We start from the raw sequence: 21,001 nt of genomic DNA, 5'->3' as shown, positions 1-21,001 counted from the left end.
CTTGCCTCAGCCTCCCACCGATCTTTTTTTCTTTTTTTTTTCTGAGATGGAGTTTCGCTCTTGTTGCCCAGGCTGGAGTGCAATGGCGTGATCTCGGCTCAGTGCAACCTCTGCCTCCTGGGTTAACACAATCCTGCCTCAGCCTCTCCCAAGTAGCTGGGATTATAGGCAAGTGCCACCATGCCTGGATAATTTTTTAGTAAAGACAGGGTTTCACCATGTTGGTCAGGCTGGTCTAGAACTCCTGACCTTAGATGATCCACCTGTCTTGGCCTCCCAAAGTGTTGGGATTACAGGGGTGAGCCATGGCACCCGGCCTCTCCCACCAATCTTGAATTCTGTACATAGACAACTATCAATCAATTATGAGTCTAAAATAAAGTTACTTATGCAAAATCTTTAAAAAGGGACCTTAAGTGAGGTAAGGTTTGTATACTTTACTTAAATTGGTTAAATGGCTATACAAAACATCTACACAAAAAAAAAATCTTTACAAGGCTCTAAAAAATGTTCAAGTAACTCACAGGAAGGGAAGAAGAAGAAAACAAAATTTAAAAAAAGAGTGAGAACAAACAGAAAACAAAAATAAAACGGCAGACTTAAGCGCTAACATAAAAATTACTAATTTTAAGTCACCTAAATTTACTAATTAAATGACAGAGATTAGCACAGATTAGAAAAAAAAAATGACCCAACTACATACTGACTATAAGAAATTCACTTCAAAGGTCACTTGAAAAAGGATGGAAAAAGATATGCCATGCAAACATTAATGAAAAGAAGGCAGGAGTGGTTATACATAAACATTAGGTAGATGCAAAGAAAATTACCAGGGACAGATAGGAACATTCTGTTTATTTATTTTATTTTTAGGTTTTTTTTTAAGATGGAGTCTCGCTCTGTTGCCCAGGCTGGAGTGCAGTGGTGCAATCTTGGCTCACAACAACCTCCGCCTCCCAGGTTCAAGCGATTCTCCTGTCTCAGCCTCCGAGTAGCTGGGATTACAGGTGCATGCCACTATGCCTGGCCAATTTTTGTATTTTTAGTAGAGACGGGGTTTCACTATGTTGGCCAGGCTGGTCTCGAACTCCTGACCTTGTGATCTGCCCGGCTTGGCCTCCCAAAGTGCTGGGATTACAGGCATGAGCCGCTGTGCCCAGCCTTATTTATTTATTTACTTTGAGATGCAGTCTCGCTCTGTCTTCCAGGTGGGAGTGCAGTGGTGTGATCTCAGCTCACTGCAACCTCTTCCTCCCGGGCTCAAGCGATTCTCCTGCTTCAGCGTCCTGAGTAGTTGGGATTGCAGGCACCTGCCACCATGCCCAGCTAATTTTTGTATTTTCATTTATTTATTTTTTTGAGATGGAGTCTCACTCTGTAGCACAGGGTGGAGTGCAGTGGTGCGATCTTGGCTCACTGCAACTGCCGCCTCCTGGGTTCAAGCGAGTCTCCTGTCTCAGACTCCTGAGTAGCTGGGACTACGGGCACGTGCCACCAGGCCTGGCTAATTTTTGTATTTTTAGTTGAGATGGGATTTTGCCATGTTGGTCTGGCTGGTCTCGAACTCCTGACCTCAGGTGATCCACTTGCCTCGGTCTCCTAAAGTGCTGGGATTAGAGATGTGAGCTACCATGCCCAGCCTTTTATATTTTCAGTAGAGAAAATCTATCTACTGTTTTGCCATGTTGGCCAGGCTGGTCTTGAACTCCTGACCTCAGGTGATCCACCTGCCTCAGTCTACCAAAGTGCTGGGATTACAGGCATGAGCCACTGTGCCTGGCTAGGGAGGAACATTTTATAATGATTACAGATCAATTCATCAAGAAGGCAGACAGCAATCCTAAATGTGTAAGCATCAAACAGGAGAGCTTCAAAATACATGGGAGAAGCTGACAGACTTGAAAGAAATAGACAAATCTACAATCATACATGGACACTTCAACATCCTGTGTCAACAACTGATAAAACAACTAGACTAGAAATCAGCAAGAATATAAAATAACATCAACCAACAAGATAAAATTGACATTTACAGAACACTCCATCCAACAATAGCAGAATACAGCAGATCCTTGAATAACATCATTTCGCTCAACATCATTTTGTTATAACAATGAAAAATAATGGATTCACAGCTGGGGCCACTGTATGAAATTTACACATTCTCCTATGTCTGCGTGAGTTCTCTCTGGGTACTCTGGTTTCTTCTTACATTCCAAAGATATGTACATGAGCTTAACTGGCATATCTAAATTGTGACAGTGTAAGTGTGGGGGTGTGTGTGTCCTGTGATGAAATGGTGTCCTGACTAGGGTTGGGTCCCGCCTTTCATCTTGAGCTGCTGAGGCAGGCTCTAGCCACTCATGACCCTGAACAGGAATAACTGGATAAGTAATAATCTTCCTTATTTTTATTACTTTCTTTTATTTCAATGTTTAACATTATAAGTGTTTTGTCTTTATTTAGAAGTTTGGTGACGTTTTTGTGACTAGACATATGCCAAAGGAACTTAAACTCTTGTTTATATCAGTTAGCCTATAGTAAAATTGGTTTCATTGTATGTTGTTTTTGCATAAAGTCACTGTTTCCAAGAACCTACTGACAAGGTTAAATGTGAGGATTTACTGTATACATTCTTTTCAAGTGGCCACAGGACATTCACCATGATAAACCATATCCTGGGCTACAAAATAACTAAAACAAATTGAAAAGAACTAAATTCATACAGAGTATGTAGAAGTGGAAAACAGTAATGGCTGTGAGGAGTAAGTGTAACTAACTATAAAGAGGTAGCAGGAAGGAGATCTTTAACAGTTCAGTATTTTTATTTTGGTTATGGTTACATAATCTATGCATATGACACAATTTTATACACACACACACACACACACACACACACACACACACACACACACACACACTGTTTTAATGTCAATTCCCCAGTTCTGATACTGCAGTATATAAAATTGTAACCATTAGGGAAACTGGATAAAGGATGTGTGGGACTTCTCTGCACTACTTTTGCAACTTTCTGTCAATCTATAATTATTTCAAAATAAAAAGTTGGCCAGGCGCAGTGGCTCACACCTGTAATCCCAGCACTTTTGGAGGCTAAGGCAGGTGGATCACGAGGTCAGGAGTTCAAGATCAGCCTGGCCAAGACAGTGAAACCTCGTCTCTACTAAAAATACGAAAAAATTAGCTGAGTGTGGTGGCGGGCGCCTGTAATCCCAGCTAGTCGGGAGGCTGAGGCAGAGAATTGCTTGAACTTGGGAGGCAGAGGTTGCAGTGAGCCAAGATCGCGCCACTGCACTCCAGCCTGGGCGACAGAGAGAGACTACATCTAAAAAAATAAATAAATAAAATTAAAAAATTTAAAATAAATAAAAAGTTTAAAAATTTACTTCTTTCAGCTAGGTGAGGTGGCTCATCGCTGTAATTTTAGCACTTTGGGAGGCTGAGGTGGGCAGATCACTTGAGGTCAGGAGTTCGAGACCAGCCTGGCTAACATGGTGAAACCCTGTCTTTACTAAAAATACAAAAATTAGCCAGGTGTGGTGGTGGGCGCCTGTAACCCCAGCTACTCAGGAGGCTGAGGCATAAGAATCACTTGAACCCAGGAGATGGAGGTTGCAGTGAGCCGAGATCGTGCCACTGCACTCCAGCCTGGGCAACAGAGCAGGACTCAGTCTAAAAAAAAAAAAAAATTTACGTCTTTCTCAGGAAGCCATGGGAGTGTATGCACCATCAAGATATTAGTGTAAACTATGAAAAAGAAAGACACAGAATCCAGGAAAAAGAGAAACCAACACAGAAAAGACATGAAAAAAATTTCCAGGTAAACACAAAGAGAAATTCTATTACAATAGTTACGCAGCATCCTTAAGACATCAACCTGTTCCTATTGGGATAGAAAGTTAGAAGACTCCAAGAGTGACTGCAGAGGGAAATAATGAAGGAGGAGGAAACAAAGATCATATGATAGGTTTGAATTTGTAGAAAAATTCTTTTACACAGCTTATTGGAGAGAGTGGTCTGACTTGGTCAAATAGTTAAAGAAACAAAACAAAACAAGAAAACCCATACCATTTTATAATCCAAAATCCTTGGAAGGTATGGACAAATGTCTTAATTAAGAGTTGCTTTAACAGGTGGAGGGATCACTAGCTGGGAATGAAGGACAAAACAAAACAAAAAAAACAAAAAACACTGATGTGTACCAAAGATGAACTTTATGTTATTTCACATTTCTGCCTAAATTGACTAGCCTTGCATGTGCTAAAGTCAACTAAATGTCATCCTGGCCAAGTGTGTCATAGATTGGTGACCCCCACAATGCCTTACAGAGCCTCTCAAAACACTGCTTCCAGGCTATGACTTTTGGACCTTGCCAGTAGCTCAGAGAGTGGATTTACTTACTGACATGTCCATTCCATGAAGTCTTCGTGTTTCCTGAACCATTACAGTCTCTAGTATTTTATAATACAAAATTTCTGCCAGCTTTAGTCTGTTTACAGCAAAGTCTATCGGGGAAACACAGAGAAAACATGTCTTAATGAATTTTAGTTGTTAAGGACTGAAAAGCAAAAATTATATATAAACTTAAATCTGATACATTAAGAATAGCAGGGCAGGCTGGGAACAGTGGCTCACGCCTGTAATCCTAGCATTTTGGGAGGCCTAGGCAAGCAGATCACCTGAGGTCCAGAGTCTGAGACCAGCCTGACCAACACGGTGAAACTCCGTCTCTACTAAAAATACAAAATTAGCCAGTGTGGTGGTGGGTCCCTGTAATAGCAGCTACTTGGGAGGCTGAGGCAGGAGACTCATTTGAACCTGGGAGGAGGAGGTTGCAGTGAGTCGAGATAGTGCCATTGCACTCCAGCCTGGGTAACTCAGTCTCGGAAAAAAAAAAAAAAAAAGAAATAAGAATAATAGGAGAGGAAAAACCGTGAATTTCTAATTTTGGGGGGATTACTTATTTTCAATGCTATGCCAACTTTAGTTTTCTTTTCTTACCTATGTGAGATCCTGGCTGTTCATCTGTTGATTGAGTATAGTGCTGACAGAAAGTCTCTCCTATTCCTTTTAGTATTTTCATAATGTTTTCCATAGGATTACGCACACAAGATCTACAAAATACAAGAGGAACCTAATTACCAAACCAAACCAAACAAAAACAAAAACAAACAAACGAAAAAGACTCCACACCAGAATACTAACATGGCCTTCTTCTTCCTTTTTTTTTTTTTTTTTTTTTTTGAGATGGAGTCTCGCTCTGTCACCCAGGCTGGAGTGCAGTGGTGCGATCTCAGCTCACCGCAACCTCTTCCTCCAGGGTTCAAGCGATTCTCCGTCTCAACCTCCCAAGTAGCTGGGATTATAGGTGCGCACCACCACACCTGGCTAATTTTTGTAGTTTTAGTAGAGATAGGGTTTCACCATGTTGCCCAGGCTGGTCTAGATCTCCTAACCTTGTGATCCACTCACCTCAGCCTCCCAAAATGCTGGGATTACAGGCATGAGCCACCATGCCCGGCCAACATGCCTTCTTTCAAGAATTGGTTTTTAGCAGCCAAAATTGTATTCTCAGTTGGAAATCTACATATGTAAACAAAGCTTTATATGATAAAATATTTTAACATGTAAAATTACATAATAAAAATACAGATTGTATACACATGTAATAAAACTTTGCTGCTGTAAGTTTGACTATACTATGTACCTTATATGAGTGGAATCATGCAGTATTTTGTCTTTTTGTGATTGACTAACTTCACTTAACATAACGTACTAAAGGTTCATCCATGTTGTAACAAATGGCAGGATTTCCTTCTAAGGCTGAATAATATTCCATCTCCTACCTATCTATGTATCTATCTATGTATCTATCTATGTATCTATCTATGTATCTATCTATCTATCTATCTCTACACACACACACACACACACACACACACATACACCCACAGCATTTTCTTTCTCTATCAATGGACACTTAAGGTGTTTCCACATCTTGGCTATTGGGAATAATGCTGCAGTTAACATGATGTGCAAATATCCCTTTGAGATGCTGTTTTTAATTCTTTTGGATGTATACCCAGAAGTGGTATTGCTGAGTCATATGGTAGTTCTATTTTTAATTTTTTGAGGAAACTCCGTACTGTTTTCCATAGTGGCTGCACCACTTTACAATTCTACCAACAGTGTGTAAGGGTCCCAATTTCTCCACATCCTTACCAACACCTGCTATTTTGGGTTTTTTTGGGGTAATGAGTGGGAAGTGGCTATGCTGATATGTGAGGTATTATCTCATTGATTTTGATTTGCAACTCCCTGATTAGTGATATCAAATATTTTTTCATACGCTTTTGGCCAGTTGCATATATTCTTTGGAGAAATATCTGCTCAATCCTTTATACATTTTTAAATTGAGTTATTTGTTGTTCTTGAGCTTCAGGAGTTCTTTACATATTCTGAGTATGAACCCCTTATCTAATATATGGTTTACAATTACTTTTCCCATTCTATAGGTTGTTTTTTTACTCTGTTGACTGTTTTCTTTGCTATGTTAAAGCTTTTAGGTTTGACGCCAGGCGTGGTGGCTCACACCTATATTCCCAGCACTTCAGGAGGCCAAGGTGGGTGGATCACTTGAGGCCAGGAGTTGGAGACCGGCCTGGCCGACATGGTGAAACCTGTCTCTACTAAAAATACAAAAGTTGGCCAGGCCTGGTGGCTAACACCTGTTGTAATCCCAGCACTTTGGGAGGCCAAGGTGGGTGGATTACCTGAGGTCAGGAGTTCGAGACCAGCCTGACCAATATGGTAAAACCCCGTCTCTACTAAATACAAAAAATTAGCCGGGCGTGGTGGTGCATGCCTGTCATCCCAGCTACTCAGGAGGCTGAGGCAGGAGAATCGATTGAACCTGGGAGGCGGAGGTTGCAGATCGGGCCATTGTACTCCAGCCTGGGCAACAAGGACGAAACTCGGTCTCAAAAAAAAAAAAAAAAAAAAAAAAAAAAAAAAAAAAAAAAAAAAAGCCTATTCCAGGGTTCACTATTCCTAGTCGGGGATGTCTAGTTATATGAGGATCTCTCCCCAAATCATCATGGAAAGTTGGAAAAATGGCAGCCCTTGGCTCATGCCTGTAATCCCAGCACTTTGGGAGGGTGAAGCAAGCGGCTCATGAGGTCAGATCGAGACCATCCTGGCCAACGTGGTGAAACCCCATCTCTACTAAAAATACAAAAATTAGCTGGGCATGGTGGCAGGCGCCTGTAGTCCCAGCTACTTGGAGGCTGAGGCAGGAGAACTGCTTGAACCTGGGAGGTGGAGGTTGCAGTGAGCCGAGATCACGTCATTGCACTCTAGCCTGGTGACACAGCAAGACTCCATCTCAAAAAAAAAAAAGAAAAAAAAGAAAAGAAAAGAAGGGAAAGAAAGAAAGAAACAATGACCAGGTTTCATTTGTTTTGTTTTTTTTTTTTATTTTTTTGTAGAGATGAGGTGTCGCTATGTTGCCCGGGCTAGTCTCAAACTCCTGAGCTCAAGCAATACACCCACCCTGGCCTCTCAAAGTCCTGGGATAACAGATACGTGCCATTGCACCTGGCCTCTAATATGGATATCTTAACAATATTAAGTCTTCCAGTCCACAAACACAGATGTCTTTCCTTTTTTTTTTTTTTTTTAAGATAGGGTCTCGCTCTGTTGCCCAGGCTAGAGTACAATGGTGTGATCATGGCTGAGCTCAAGCGATTCTCCCATCTCAGCCTCCCAAGTAGCTGGAATGCATATCACCATGACTAATTTTTAAATTTTTTTCTGTAGAGACAGGGTCTCATCATGTTGCTCAGGCTGGTCTTAAACTCCTGGGCTCAACTGATCCTCTCGCCTCAGCCTCCCAAAGTGCTGCAATTACAGGCATGGGCCACAATACCCAGCGTTTCCATTTATTTGTGTCTAGATTTTTTTTCTTTTGCATTCTATACTTCCTTCTTTTTCCTTACTGACATATTTGTATATTTGCTTTGTCACTGCTTTTCAACTTATTCATGTTTGAACAGTAGTTCAGTCCAGATCTATTTACTCAAATGATATGGAAGGTAGATCCGTGACAGTCTTCCTACCTTACTGGCAGTATGCTTTTCTTCTGAGCTATTTCTGAGGCTGGAGATTGTTCTGTCTACTTTCTTGTATCCTGAAGGTTTGAGGAATGAGGGAGAGCTCAGCTATGTTCAGCTTTTCTTGGAGGACCAGGGCTTCGCTTTGTCTTCTGAGATTTAGTTAAATATTCCTCTTCCAGGGTTCACTATTCCTAGTCAGGGATGTCTAGGTATATGAGGATCTCTCCCCATATCATCATGGAATGTTGGAAAATGGCAGCCCTTGGCAGTTGTTCTGCTGGGATCCTGCTGGTGGTACATACAGACTTTCAATTGGGAAGGTTTGTATGACTTTTTAGCTGTCTGCCTACTCCCCCATTTGTTTCTCTCCAAATCTGAAGTGTTGATGAGAATTCTCAAGATCTATCACTATACCCTCTTTCCCGAACACTGCTTAGGGATGGGAATACCAGAATCATCAATTTTCTTTTTGATCTCTACTTTGGAAATTTATGTCATGAAATCATATCTCTCTCCTCATTTGGTTGCCACTGATAAATATTTTGCTGGTTTTTACTATTCTCTTATTTTATTAGGTATTAGGAAAGAAGGTTCTCTGATCTGGCTTCATTCTACCACCTTTACCAGGAATCATGATTCCTTAAAAAAGAAAAAAAAAACTGTATAAAATTCCATTTTACGGACTGGGCGCGGTGGCTCACGCCTGTAATCCCAGCACTTTGGAAGGCCGAGGCAGGCAGATCATCTGAGGTCGGGAGTTTGAGACCAGCCTAACCAACATGGAGAAACCCTGTCTCTACTAAAAACACAAAATTAGCCAGACGTGGTGGCGCACGCCTGTAATCCCAGCTACTCGGGAGGCTGAGGCAGGAGAAACACTTGAACCTGGCAGGTAGAGGTTGCGGTGAGCCGAGATCATGCCATTGCACTCCAGCCTGGGCAACAAGAGCGAAACTGTGTCTCAAAATAAATAAATAAATAAATAAATAAATAAATCCATTTTTATGGCTGTACCACCAATATGCAATTAATCCCCTATCTAATGGACATTTAGAATGGTCCCATTTAAAGTCAATGTATGTCCTTATACAGGTGATCTTTAGAAACAAACAAAAATAAAAATAAATTAAAAATAAAGTCTATGTAAAATCAAAACATGCATAACTCAGGGGTTACAAGAGTGAAATATCAGTGCTAAATAATCTTTAAGGTACACTTATCTCTAAAAGTCTATACTCCCATGAAATAACATTATATATAATTTTTTTTCAGAGACAAGGTTGGCCTGGCATGGTCGCTCATGCCTGTAATCCCAGCAGTTTGGGAGGCTGCGGCAGTTGGATCACTTGAGCTCAGAAGTTCAAGACCAGCCTGAGCAACATGGCAAAACCCTGTCTCTACAAAAAATATAAAAAATTAGGTATGGTGGCTTGCACTTGTAGTTCCAGCTACTTGGGGGACTGAGGTGGGAGAGTTGCTTGAGCCCAGGAGGTGGAGGCTGCATTGAGCTGTGATTGCGGCACTGCACTCCAGCCTGGGAGACATAGTGAGACCCTGTCTCAAAAAAAAAAAAAAAAAAAAAAAAAAAAAAAGGGAGAGATAGGGTCTCCCAATCTTGGCCAAGCTGGAATTAGTCTCACTATGTTGGCCAAACTAGCTTCCCAAGTAGCTGGGACTACAGGTGTGTGCCACTGTGCCTGACTGTTATACATAATTTTTAATAGGTACTTCAATATGGTTTTAGGTCAATATATTTTGTGATTGAAATGGTATAGCAAAACTTGCCAATGAACATCCACTACCTTGAGAATTCTGAATATACTAAAAATAGAATGGAATAAGAAATCTAATTTTAAAAAGACATTTGGAAAAATAACAGTATTGTACCTACTCAAAAATATTTGTAAGTTGGTCACTTGGTGCATTTTTCAGACCAGCCACAATACTCTGTAACCGGCTCACACTTTGGGTGGCTGATGCAACAGGAGTAATGACTGCTTCTTTTTCTCGTAAATATCTCCGTCCAGTCAGTGGGGTAGAAGGTGCAAATGACCTTTTCTGTCAGAAAAGAAAAATCCATGAGTTTTTAAAAGTTACCATCTTCCTTATTATGTGTTTAATTCAGTGCATATACCATCTTCTCTATTCATATTTATAATATCCATGAAATTTTTAGCAATACTATGCTAATAACATCCTTATATTTGAATAACACTTTTTTAAAGCACTTTCTATGTATAATTTCATTTAATCTTCACACCACTGATTTGAAAGATAATGTATACATACTTTAATTTTATATATGAGGAAATAGGAACAGAGAAATTTAAAAACTTATTTCAGTTGACAAAGTTAATGGTAAAGCTTGGACTAAAACTTAGGTTTTACTATGTTCTAGACAAGTGAATTTTCCATTAGATCTCTTCCCCCAACCCATTTTACACATAAATACAGAGTTAAGCCTTGGCCATTAACAATCAAGTCCAGAGTTTTATGGCTGAAGTTACAGAAAAACACATAGTTTGTGTCATGGGTAGGAAAGCAAACTAAAATTTAAAGCAACGTAACAGAGGCTAAGTTGAAGCAAAGAAAGAACGGTAAGAAAGCAAAACTTCCTCTTCATGTCAAAAGACATACACTCTACTAATAAACCCAGTCATGCTGGGAAAATGGATATAAAATATGAATAGTAAGAAATGAGGTAAAAATACTAAATGCCAGTTTTAAAAATTACCTTTTAAGGCTTTCATGAGAAATATGAATTAGTAGAAGAAGCTCAAGATTTAACTTGAAAGATGCTTCTGCTGTTAGTAGAATCACACACAGAGAGAAAAAGATCATTCAAGATTGAGGCCCCGCTAGGTTATATTACTTTTTCAAAGTGTTGTTGAAGGTTATACTCCACATTAGCCTGTGCTGTCAGTTTCCCTAATGGGGTGTCACGAGTGAACTTTCGAGGTGTTCCAATTTCCTCTTCTGCGTCTGCTCCCAAAAAGATCCTCTCATCAAAATCACCAACAGTTAGAACATACTCTTCATACTCCTTATTCACTGCTTTGCTGCAAGGAGAATTATTATAAGCTGTAATACTAAGTTACACAATGGATTTATTTTGACTTGAAGATAGATTTAGTGTTTACAGCTTAGAAAACTTGACAACTTTCTAATTTTTATTAACTCTGCCCATCTAACAATATCAGAGGGTCCTACCTGATTATGGACATTCTTCACATTCATATACACAACCAATAAATTACTCTGAAAAGTGAGACACTACATATACTTAATCTGAAAACTAGTTGAATCTAATTATGAAAATGGTTTCTGATCACTAAGGAAGCAATAGTGGCTTTGAAATATGGCAGGTGGAGGTTGCAGTGAGCCAAGATTACACCACTGCACTTCAGCCTGGCAACAGAGCAAGACTGTTTCAAAAAAAAAGGCTGGGTGTGGTGGCTCACGCCTGTAATTCCAGCACTTTGGAAGGCCGAGGTGGGCAGATCACGAGGTCAGGAGATCAAGAATATCCTGGCTAACACGGTGAAACCCCATCTCTACTAAAAATACAAAAAATTAGCTGGGCGTGGTGGTGGGCGCCTGTAGTCCCAGCTACTCAGGAGGCTGAGGCAGGAGAATGGCGTGAACCCGGGAGGCAGAGCTTGCAGTGAGCTGAGATCGCGCCACTACACTCCAGCCTGGGCGACAGAGCGAGACTCCGTCTCAAAAAAAAAAAATATGGGCACTGCCAACATGTGATTAATGAAAGAATATAAAATCAAATACAGAGTCATTGGGTCCATTTATGAGTTTCTCAAGAGAGTAGCTGTTTCTTGTTTGTTTTTAAGACAGAGTCTCACTCTGTCACCCAGGCTGGAATGCAGTGGCACAATCTTGGCTCACTGCAGCCTCTACCTCCCAGGTTTAAGGAATTCTCCTGCCTTAGCCACCTGAATAGCTGGGACTACAAGCTTGTGCCACCATGCCTGGATAGTTTTTGTACTTTCAGTAGAGACGGGGTTTCACCATGTTGGCCCGCCTTGGCCTCCCAAAGTGCTAGGATTATAGGTGTGAGTCACTGTGAGCCTGGCTGAGTAGCTCTTTTAAATGCCAATTGGCTGGGTGTGGTGGGTCACGCCTGTAATCCTAGCACTTTGGGAGGCTATGGTGAGAGGACTGCTTGAGGCCAGGAATTCGAGACCAGCCTGGGCAACACAGTGAGATCCCATCTCTAAAAAAATAAAAATAAACACGTAAGTGTCAATGATTTTTTTTTTTTTTTTTAATTGAGATGGAATCTCGCTCTGTCGCCTGGGCTGGAGTGCAATGGTGTGATCTGGGCTCACTGCAGCCTCCGCCTCCTGGGTTCAAGTGATTCTCCTGCCTCAGTCTCCCAAGCAGCTGGGATTACAGGTGTGCACCACCACACCCAGATAATTTTTGTATTTTTAGTAGAGATGGGGTTTCACCATGTTGGCCAGGCTGATCTCAAACTCCTGACCTCAAGTGATTGGCCCGCCTCGGCCTCCCAAAGTATTGGGATTACAGGTGTGAGCCACCATGCCCAGCCTCTTTCTTTAATTCTTTTTTGGAAATAGGGTCTCACTCTGTCACTCAGACTGAAGTGCAGTGGTGCTATCACGGCTCACTGCAACCACAACCTCCCAGATTCAAACGATCCTCTCACCTCAGCCTCCCAAGTAGCTGGGACTACAGGCTCACACCACTACATCCAGCTGATTTTTGTATTTTTTGTAGAGACAGGGTTTCACCATGTTGCCCAGGCTGGTCTCCAACCTTCTGAGCTCAAGCAATCTGCCTGCCTCGGTCTTCCAAAGTGCTGGGTTTACAGGTGTGGGACACTGTGCCTGGCCTTGATTTCTTAAAATAAATGTATTTAAAGCCAACAAGTCTTAGTGATAATACCCATTCAATGCCACTAAAGCAGAGAGAACTTGAATTTGGAGGTGTTACTTTGATATACTGTTATGCTTAACAAATTTCAACAAATCAGCAAATACGACAGCTTGTGATAAGCCAGGCACCATTAGTACTAGAAATTTACCTATTATCAGTAAAACTTGAAAGGTCCAGGAGGCATTCTCCTTTTAATATCTGTGAAGAAAAAATTATTTTGGGACACCATATAATTAAGCATATTAATACACATATACACATGAAATTTATCTAAATTTCCATATTGTTATAACACACACACAAAACAGAATTATTAAATATTTCTTTCAGACTAGGATAAACTATTTAGCATGCAAATAACATTTTTTTTAACTTTTTTTTTTTGAGATAAGGTTTTGTTCTGTCACCAGGGCTGCAGTGCAGTGGTACAATCATGGCTCACTGCAGCCTCAGCCTGCCAAGTAGCTGGGACTACAGGTGTGCACCACCATGCCCAACTAATTTTTGTATTGTTTGTAGAGACAAGGTTTTGCCATGTTGCCCAGGCTCGTCTGGAACTCTTGGGCTCAAGCAATCCACCTGCCTTGGCCTCCCAAAGTGTTGGGATTACAGGCATGAGCCACCGCGCCCAGTCCCTGGGATCCTTTAAAAAAAGTTTACTTTGCTAGAGATGTTTAGCATACAGACAATGGGCCATAATATAGATATCTGAGGAACACAAGACTGAATACAAAAGTCAAAAGTTTGTATAAAAGAAGAAGAAACCAGTAAGGGAACAATTTATGCTTAAAAAAAAAATCTCATATTTGAAAAGTGGGATCCATAATCCAAACCCCTCCTTTTACCAAAGAGAAATCTTGAGGCTTAACTACATTTAATGACTCGACGTTGGAGAAATAAGAAATTGAAACCCAAAGGAACAAGCCAGTTCATAAATGCAGAAATAGCTAAGTTAATTACTAAGGAGAGAGTGTCCAGAATGCACACAGATAGCCTACAAGTGGCTACAAAACTATCATGGATTTTCTGCTCGATTTACATGGAATTAAAACTGTGGTTGTTATACATCATCCTACTTTTAGTCAACAGTCAGCAGTTATTCAAATTGTAGCAGTAAATTAGCCAGCTTATTCTGACCTCCTGTTTTTCCTAATTCTTTGTCAGCCCTACTCTGATGTTCTGTTCTTTACAATTCTTTATCAGTACTTCCTACAGTTGCCTCTGACAGTACGTTTACCCAACAGTACATATAATGGGTCACATTTTTCAACAGCTCTATTTCTCACATCACACAAGATCATAAGGAAATTCCGAATCACAGTAGAGGCTAAAGCCTGGGAATCCTGACCCTAAGTTCTATAATACTGAGAACTTGCTTAAAACATTTTTTTCTTTTCACATTACTGCTGATCTGTAAACATCTCAGTCATCTAATTTTAAGTACAGTACCTTCCTGTCAAAGAGTTTTGAAATATATGGCTTAAAGTAGTGCTCCTTTATTCCTTTTGCTTCTACTAGAAGTCCATCATGCAATTCACACAGTACAGCAATGATGCAGGGCAGCTCTTCAGAAGCCCTAAAGTCAGCAGTATGAAAATCAGATGGTAAACCTAGTTTGACAGTGTAGGAAGAGCAGAGGGAAAAAAAAAAATAGTCAACTTTTAAAAATCTTTTTCCAAAAACTGATAATCAGTTTTCAAAAATAAATAAAAGGTCTTACCTTTAAATGATGGATTTAGCAAGTCTTGTCTATTTGGGCACATAATCGCATTGGCAAAAATCAGGTCCAAGCAGCATAGAAGTAAATGATAAGAGTTTACTAAGTCATCCCCAATCATCCGAAAATTACCTTTATAAGGGAAAAAAAAAAAAAAGACACAAAAACCAGAAACCTCTCATGTCAAATAGCACCAAGTTCCCACAGTAGAAATGTAAGACCACTGAAAGTGTCATCTTACCCTTAGTATAAACAAAAAGTGTCCAACAGAAATTAAACAGATCCTTAACACTGCAAGGAATCCTCCTAAAAAGGGAAAAAAATTACTTTTTGTCTGACTAGCTCGCTAAATATCATGTAAACTGAAATAGTAAATATAAATATCAAATAGATCAAATTACACATGAAATTCCATTCATGAAGAAAAGTAATCTATTATTTATGAAATGGACTTAAGTAAGCCTTTCCAATCTGCATACCATTTGACCCAGCCATCCCATTACTGGGTATATACCCAAAGGACTATAAATCATGCTGCTATAAAAACACATGCACACGTATGTTTTTTGCGGCACTATTCACAATAGCAAAGACTTGGAACCAACCCAAATGTCCAACAACGATAGACTGGATTAAGAAAATGTGGCACATATACACCATGGAATACTATGCAGCCATAAAAAATGATGAGTTCATGTCCTTTGTAGGGACATGGATGAAACTGGAAAATATCATTCTCAGTAAACTATCGCAAGGACAAAAAACCAAACACCGCATGTTCTCACTCATAGGTGGGAATTGAACAATGAGAACTCATGGACACAGGAAGGGGAACATCACACTCCGGGGACTGTTGTGGGTTGGGGGGAGGGGGGAGGGACAGCATTAGGAGATATACTTAATGCTAAGTGACGAGTTAATGGGTGCAGCAAACCAACACGGCACATGGATACATATGTAACAAACCTGCACATTGTGCACATGTACCCTAAAACCTAAAGTATAATAATAAAAAATAATAATAATAATCAGAACATAGGGCTGCGTGCGGTGGCTCACGCCTGTAATCCCAGCACTTTGGGAGACCGAGGTGGGTAGATCACCTGAGGTTAGGAGTTCGAGACCACCTTGGCCAACATGGTGAAACCCCGTCTCTACTAAAAATACAAAAAATTAGCCAAACAGGGTGGTGCACACCTGTGATCCCAGCTACTCAGGAGGCTGAGGTAGGAGAATTGCTTGAACCTGGGAGACAGAGGTTGCAGTGAGCCGAGATCATGACACTGCACTCCAGCCTAGGCAACAGAATGAGACTCCATCTCAAAAAAAAAAAAAAAAAAGTAAAACTATTATCCTGAATTTCCAAATATGGATAATTGTACGTGGATTTAAAAAGAAAATAATTAAGTTCTTTGCAGGAATACTTTTCATAAAAAACAAACTTTCAAAAAAGTACATTCTCTTAGTTTGTATCATAATCTTTATGTCAATTATATAAGGATTAAGGGCTCACCTCTGCTTCCGGCTTCGTGGTAACTTTGGTGGTTCTTCGTATGGATTTTGAAATATATCTAAAAAAATTGGCTCATATTTTTTGAATATTACAGTAGACACCTCAAAATTTCTCTCTAGCCTTTCTATACGTTCACGAAATTCTTGTGGTAGATTTGACATGTCCATCCATTTCTTCATTTTACTAAAAAACTGTATTAAACTAAAAAAAAAAAGGAGAAGAAAAAAGGCACCTTTAAAATTCATTTATATAATGGATTGAAAGGAAATATTCTATTCACGATTAGGATTCTTTATTAAAAAGCCAGACCTCCCAGGCAACATAGTAAGACCCTATCTCTACAAAAATTTAAAAAATTGGCTGGGAGTGGTGGTGGCATGTGCCTGCAGCCCCAGGTACTTGGGAGGCTGAGGTGGGAGAATTGCTTCAGCCCAGGTTGTCGAGACTGCAGTGAGCCTCAATCATGCACTCCAGCCCAGGTGACAAAGCAAGACACTGTCTTACGTGAACGAAGAACAAACACCATCCCTCAAGCCTAAATTTAATTAAAAAAAAAAAATCCTCACTATGAAATCACTTTCGTTCCCAGGATCACCAGGGGAATACAGGTTATTAGTGGTCATCACATACAGCATTACTTCTATGCAGGGAGCGACAGCACCTATCTACTTCCTTTATTCTCTACATTACCTAGACAATATTTTGCATAAAATTTACAAAGTTAATGTTAGTTAACAGATTGATAGGTTATAAAATTAGTTTGAGGACAAACAGAAGTCTCCCAAATGGAAAGACAATTCCATTTTCCAAATGGGAATTTGATTACAAAGCACCAGATTGTTACAGGTTAGGAGTAAAATTCAAGAGTTTGAGTTCCAACGTGTGGTTCCACCACCAAAAGTAAAGAAGGTAGCACATACTCAGAAAAAAACTTAATAGCTCTGCCGCCCAGGCTGGAGTGCAGGGCACCACCTTGGTTCATTGCAACTTCCACCTCCTGTGTTCAAGCAAGCCACCGTGCCCAGCCCAATTCTGGGTACATTTTTTTATGTCCCTATGTTAATGTGGTCTTAGAAAACTTGTCATGTCAAGCTCACTTACTTAAAGGTCTAACGATATATACAGAATAATACTTGTAATTTTTTTTTTTTTTGAGATGGAGTCTCACTCTGTCGCCCAGGCTGGAGTGCAGTGGCATGATCTTGGCTCACTGCAACCTCTGCCTCCCAGCTTCAAGCAATTTTCCTGCCTTCACCTCCTGATAGCTGGGACTACAGGTGTACACCACCATGCCTGGGTAATTTTTTTATTTTTAGTAGAGGCGAGGTTTCACCATGTTTGCCAGGATGGTCTTGAACTCCTGACCTCAGATGATCCACCTGCCTCGGCCTCCCAAAGTACTGGGATTACAGGCATGAACCACTGCACCCGGCCCTATGTTCTGATTATTTCATGTAGATTGGAAAGGCTTACTTAAGTCCATTTTGCCCGGCCAATACTTATTATTTCTTTTTAAGGTGACAGAAGACATTAATAGCAAATCATCCAAAGCTATTTAATATGGTTTGGATGTTTTGTCCCCTCCAAATCTCATGTTGCAATGCAATTTCCTTGGCTGGGCATGGTAGCTCATGCCTGTAATCCCAACACTTTGTGAGGGTGAGGCTGGAGTCACCTGAGCCCACCAGTTTGAGACCAGCTTGGGCAACACAGTGAGACCGCGTCTCTACAAAAAATTTAAAAGTTAGCAAAGCATGGTGGTGTGTGCCTGTGGGCCCAGCTACTCAGGAAGCTGAGGCAGGAGGATCACTTGAGCCTGAGGGGTTGAAGCTGCAGTGAGTCATGAACATGCTACTGCCTGGGCAAGAGAGTGAAAGCCTGTCTCAAAAAAATAAAAAAGAAATGTGACCTCCAATGTTGGAGGTGGGCCTAATGGGAGGTGTTTGGGTCATGGGAGCAGATCCCTCATGAATGGCTTGGTGCTGTTCTCATGGTGATGAGTTTAGTTGTCACTCACCTGAGATCTGGCTGTTTAAAAGTGTGGCACTTCCCACCCTCAATTGCTCCTGCTCTCATCATGTGATGTGCCTCCTCCCCCTTCACCTACCATGACTGTAAACTTCCTGAGGCCCTCACCAGGAGCAGATGCCAGCCCCATGCTTCCTATACGGCCTGCAGAACCCTGGGCCAATTAAATCTCTTTTTTTAAATAAGTCACCCAACCTCAGGTATTCCTTCATAGCAACATAAAACGTCCTAATACAGCATTCAAACTCTGGACATGCTGATTATAATCTGAGACTCTTAAGGACCTCATTAAAAGATTCTTACGGATAGCAGCAAAAAATTTGTCAGATTACTAAATATTTTTTGGCTTACAAAAAATTATGCTCCCTTACAGAGGACTTTAAAATTTTTGTTTTTTTTTTGACCGGGTACAGTGGCTCACGCCTGTAATCCCAGCACTTAGGGAGTCCGAGGCAGGTGGACAACCTGAGGTCAGGAGCTCGAAACCAGCCTGACCGACATGGAGAAACCCTGTCTCTACTAAAAATACAAAATTAGCCAGGTGTGGTGGCGCATGCCTGTAGTCCCAGCTACTCGGGAGGCTGCGGCAGGAGAATTGCTTGAACCCGGGAGGTGGAAGGTACAGGGAGGCGGAAGTTGTGGTGAGCTGAAATCGCACCATTGTACTCCAGCCTGGGCAACGAGGGCAAAACTCCGTCTTAAAAAAAAAAAATTGTTTTTATTTGTGGATGATCACATTTTGCATGTGAAACCCTCTGCTTTGAGGACATTTCCACTTTTGAGCCTTGTCTACCACTAAACAGATCAGCTTTACTGGAAGCTAGGATGAAGGCATATAATCTGATATCCTTTATCAGATACATCTGCTTGAGATTTTGAATCTGAAGCTGCTGGTGCAGAGAAGTGAAGAAGTGGTGAATTCTTACAGCAGGATCAATCTCCTGGGGCAAATAAAGTGGCAATGTCCAGGGACAGCATTGCTAGCCATGCAAACTGTGTCCTTGCTAGATGCATTCTGTGATATGCTCTTTGGCTGTGTGGCCAGCCTCCTTTTGTTCCTGGCCTTTTCTAAGCCTAGTTTTCTTAAGTCATCCTAAAGATTTTATCACCTATCCAATACTTCTTTTAGGTCAGCCAAAGTTGGTAAGTGATATCTCTTATTTTTTTGAGATAGGGTCCCGGACTGTCTCTCAGGCTGGAGTACAGTGGCGTGATTGTGGCTCACTGCAGGCTTGACTTCCTGGGCTCAAGCAATCGATCCTCCCGCTCCAGCCTCCCAAGTAGCTGGGACCACAGGTATGTGCCCCCACACCCAGCTAATTTTAAAATGTTTTTTTAGAGACAGGAGTCTCACTTTTTGTTGCCTAGGCTGATACCTGCTTTTTATAAACAAGAGCCTTGACTACTACATCATCATATAATCCATTGCACATACTGCTCTCCCAAGAATGGCTTTCCTAACCTGGAACAAAATGCATCAGAGTGTTTGAAAACAAAAAAACCTTATAGCACTGTTGTAACTTAAACCATGATTACAGTTTTTAAAACTAAAATAAGAAGCAAAGTAAACTTCACAGCTTTCAATTCACTGGGATTCCGTTACAAAGAATATGCTACTGCTGGGTGTGCTGGCTCATACCTGTGATCCTAGCACTTTGGGTGACTGAGGTGGGAGGATTGCTTGAGCCCAGGAGTTTGAGACCAGCCTGGGCAACATAGTGGGACCTCATCTCTACAAAAAACTTAAAAATTAGCTAGACTTGGTAGTGTGCACCTATAGTCCCAGCTACTCAAGAGGCTGAGGTGGGAAGATTGCTTGAGCCCAGGAGGTCAAGACTGCAGTGAGCTGTGACCACATCACTGAACTTCAGTCTGGGTGACAGAGCGAGATCCTGTCTCAAAAAAAGAAAAAGAAAAAAAAAAGAATACACTACTCAAGTTGGGTGTGGCAGCATGTACCTGTAGTCCCAGCTACTCAGGAGTCTTAGGTAGGAGGACTGCTTGAGCCGAGGAATTCGAGATGAGTCTGGGCAACATAGTGTGATCTCATCTTATAAAAAAAATTAAAAGGCCGAGGCGGGCGGATCACAAGGTCAGGAGATCGAGACCATCCTGGCTAACACAGTGAAACCCCGTCTCTACTAAAAATACAAAAAAAAAAAAATTAACCAGGCGTGGTGGCGGGCGCCTGTAGTTCCAGCTACACAGGAGGCTGAGGCAGGAGAATGGCGTGAACCCGGGAGGCGGAGCTTGCAGTGAGCTGAGATGGCGCCACTGCACTCCAGCCTGGACGACAGAGTGAGACACCGTCTCAAAATAAATAAATAAATAAATAAATAAACAAACAAACAAACAAACCAGTAAGTTTTAAGGTTGGCATGGTAGCTTACACCTGTAATGCCAGCACTTTGGGAAGCTGAGGCAGGAAGATAGCTTTGAGTCCAGGAGTTCGAGACCAGCCTGGGCAACACAGAGAGACCCTGTCTCTATATAAAGTTTAAAAATTAGCTTGGCATGGTGGCATGCACCTGTGATCTTAGCTACTCGAGGGGCTGAGGTAGGCAGATCGCTTGAGCCTGGGAGGTTGAGAGTGCAGTGAGCCATGATTTTGCCATTGCACTCCAGCCTGGGTGACAGAGTGAGACTCTGTCTCCAAGAAAAGTTAAACATAGAATTACCATATGACTCAGCAATTCC

At 41.2% G+C, this 21,001-nt stretch overlaps 1 protein-coding gene across 2 annotated transcripts in view; it reads right to left on the bottom strand.

The window, feature by feature from the left end:
- The window catches only part of RBL1 (RB transcriptional corepressor like 1), a 93,377-nt gene that overhangs the window by 50,395 nt on the left and 21,981 nt on the right, over positions 1-21,001 (bottom strand). Inside the window, exons 3-11 of one of the 2 annotated variants that reach the window (XM_030826408.1) lie at positions 16,277-16,477; positions 15,005-15,069; positions 14,767-14,895; positions 14,496-14,656; positions 13,195-13,244; positions 10,867-11,191; positions 10,024-10,190; positions 5,020-5,132; positions 4,420-4,523 (exon numbers count right to left, since the gene is read on the bottom strand). In XM_030826408.1, the coding sequence (XP_030682268.1) occupies positions 4,420-4,523; positions 5,020-5,113 (198 nt within the window). In that variant the 5' untranslated portion in view covers positions 5,114-5,132; positions 10,024-10,190; positions 10,867-11,191; ... (3 more) ...; positions 15,005-15,069; positions 16,277-16,477. The remainder of the gene's footprint in view (positions 1-4,419; positions 4,524-5,019; positions 5,133-10,023; positions 10,191-10,866; positions 11,192-13,194; positions 13,245-14,495; positions 14,657-14,766; positions 14,896-15,004; positions 15,070-16,276; positions 16,478-21,001) is intronic. The other variant, XM_003253543.4, reaches the window with a different exon arrangement.

Source organism: Nomascus leucogenys, chromosome 13 (assembly GCF_006542625.1).
Source record: "Nomascus leucogenys isolate Asia chromosome 13, Asia_NLE_v1, whole genome shotgun sequence".
NCBI classification, from domain to species: Eukaryota; Metazoa; Chordata; class Mammalia; order Primates; family Hylobatidae; genus Nomascus; species Nomascus leucogenys.
This window is presented reverse-complemented; position numbering and strand designations above follow the sequence as displayed.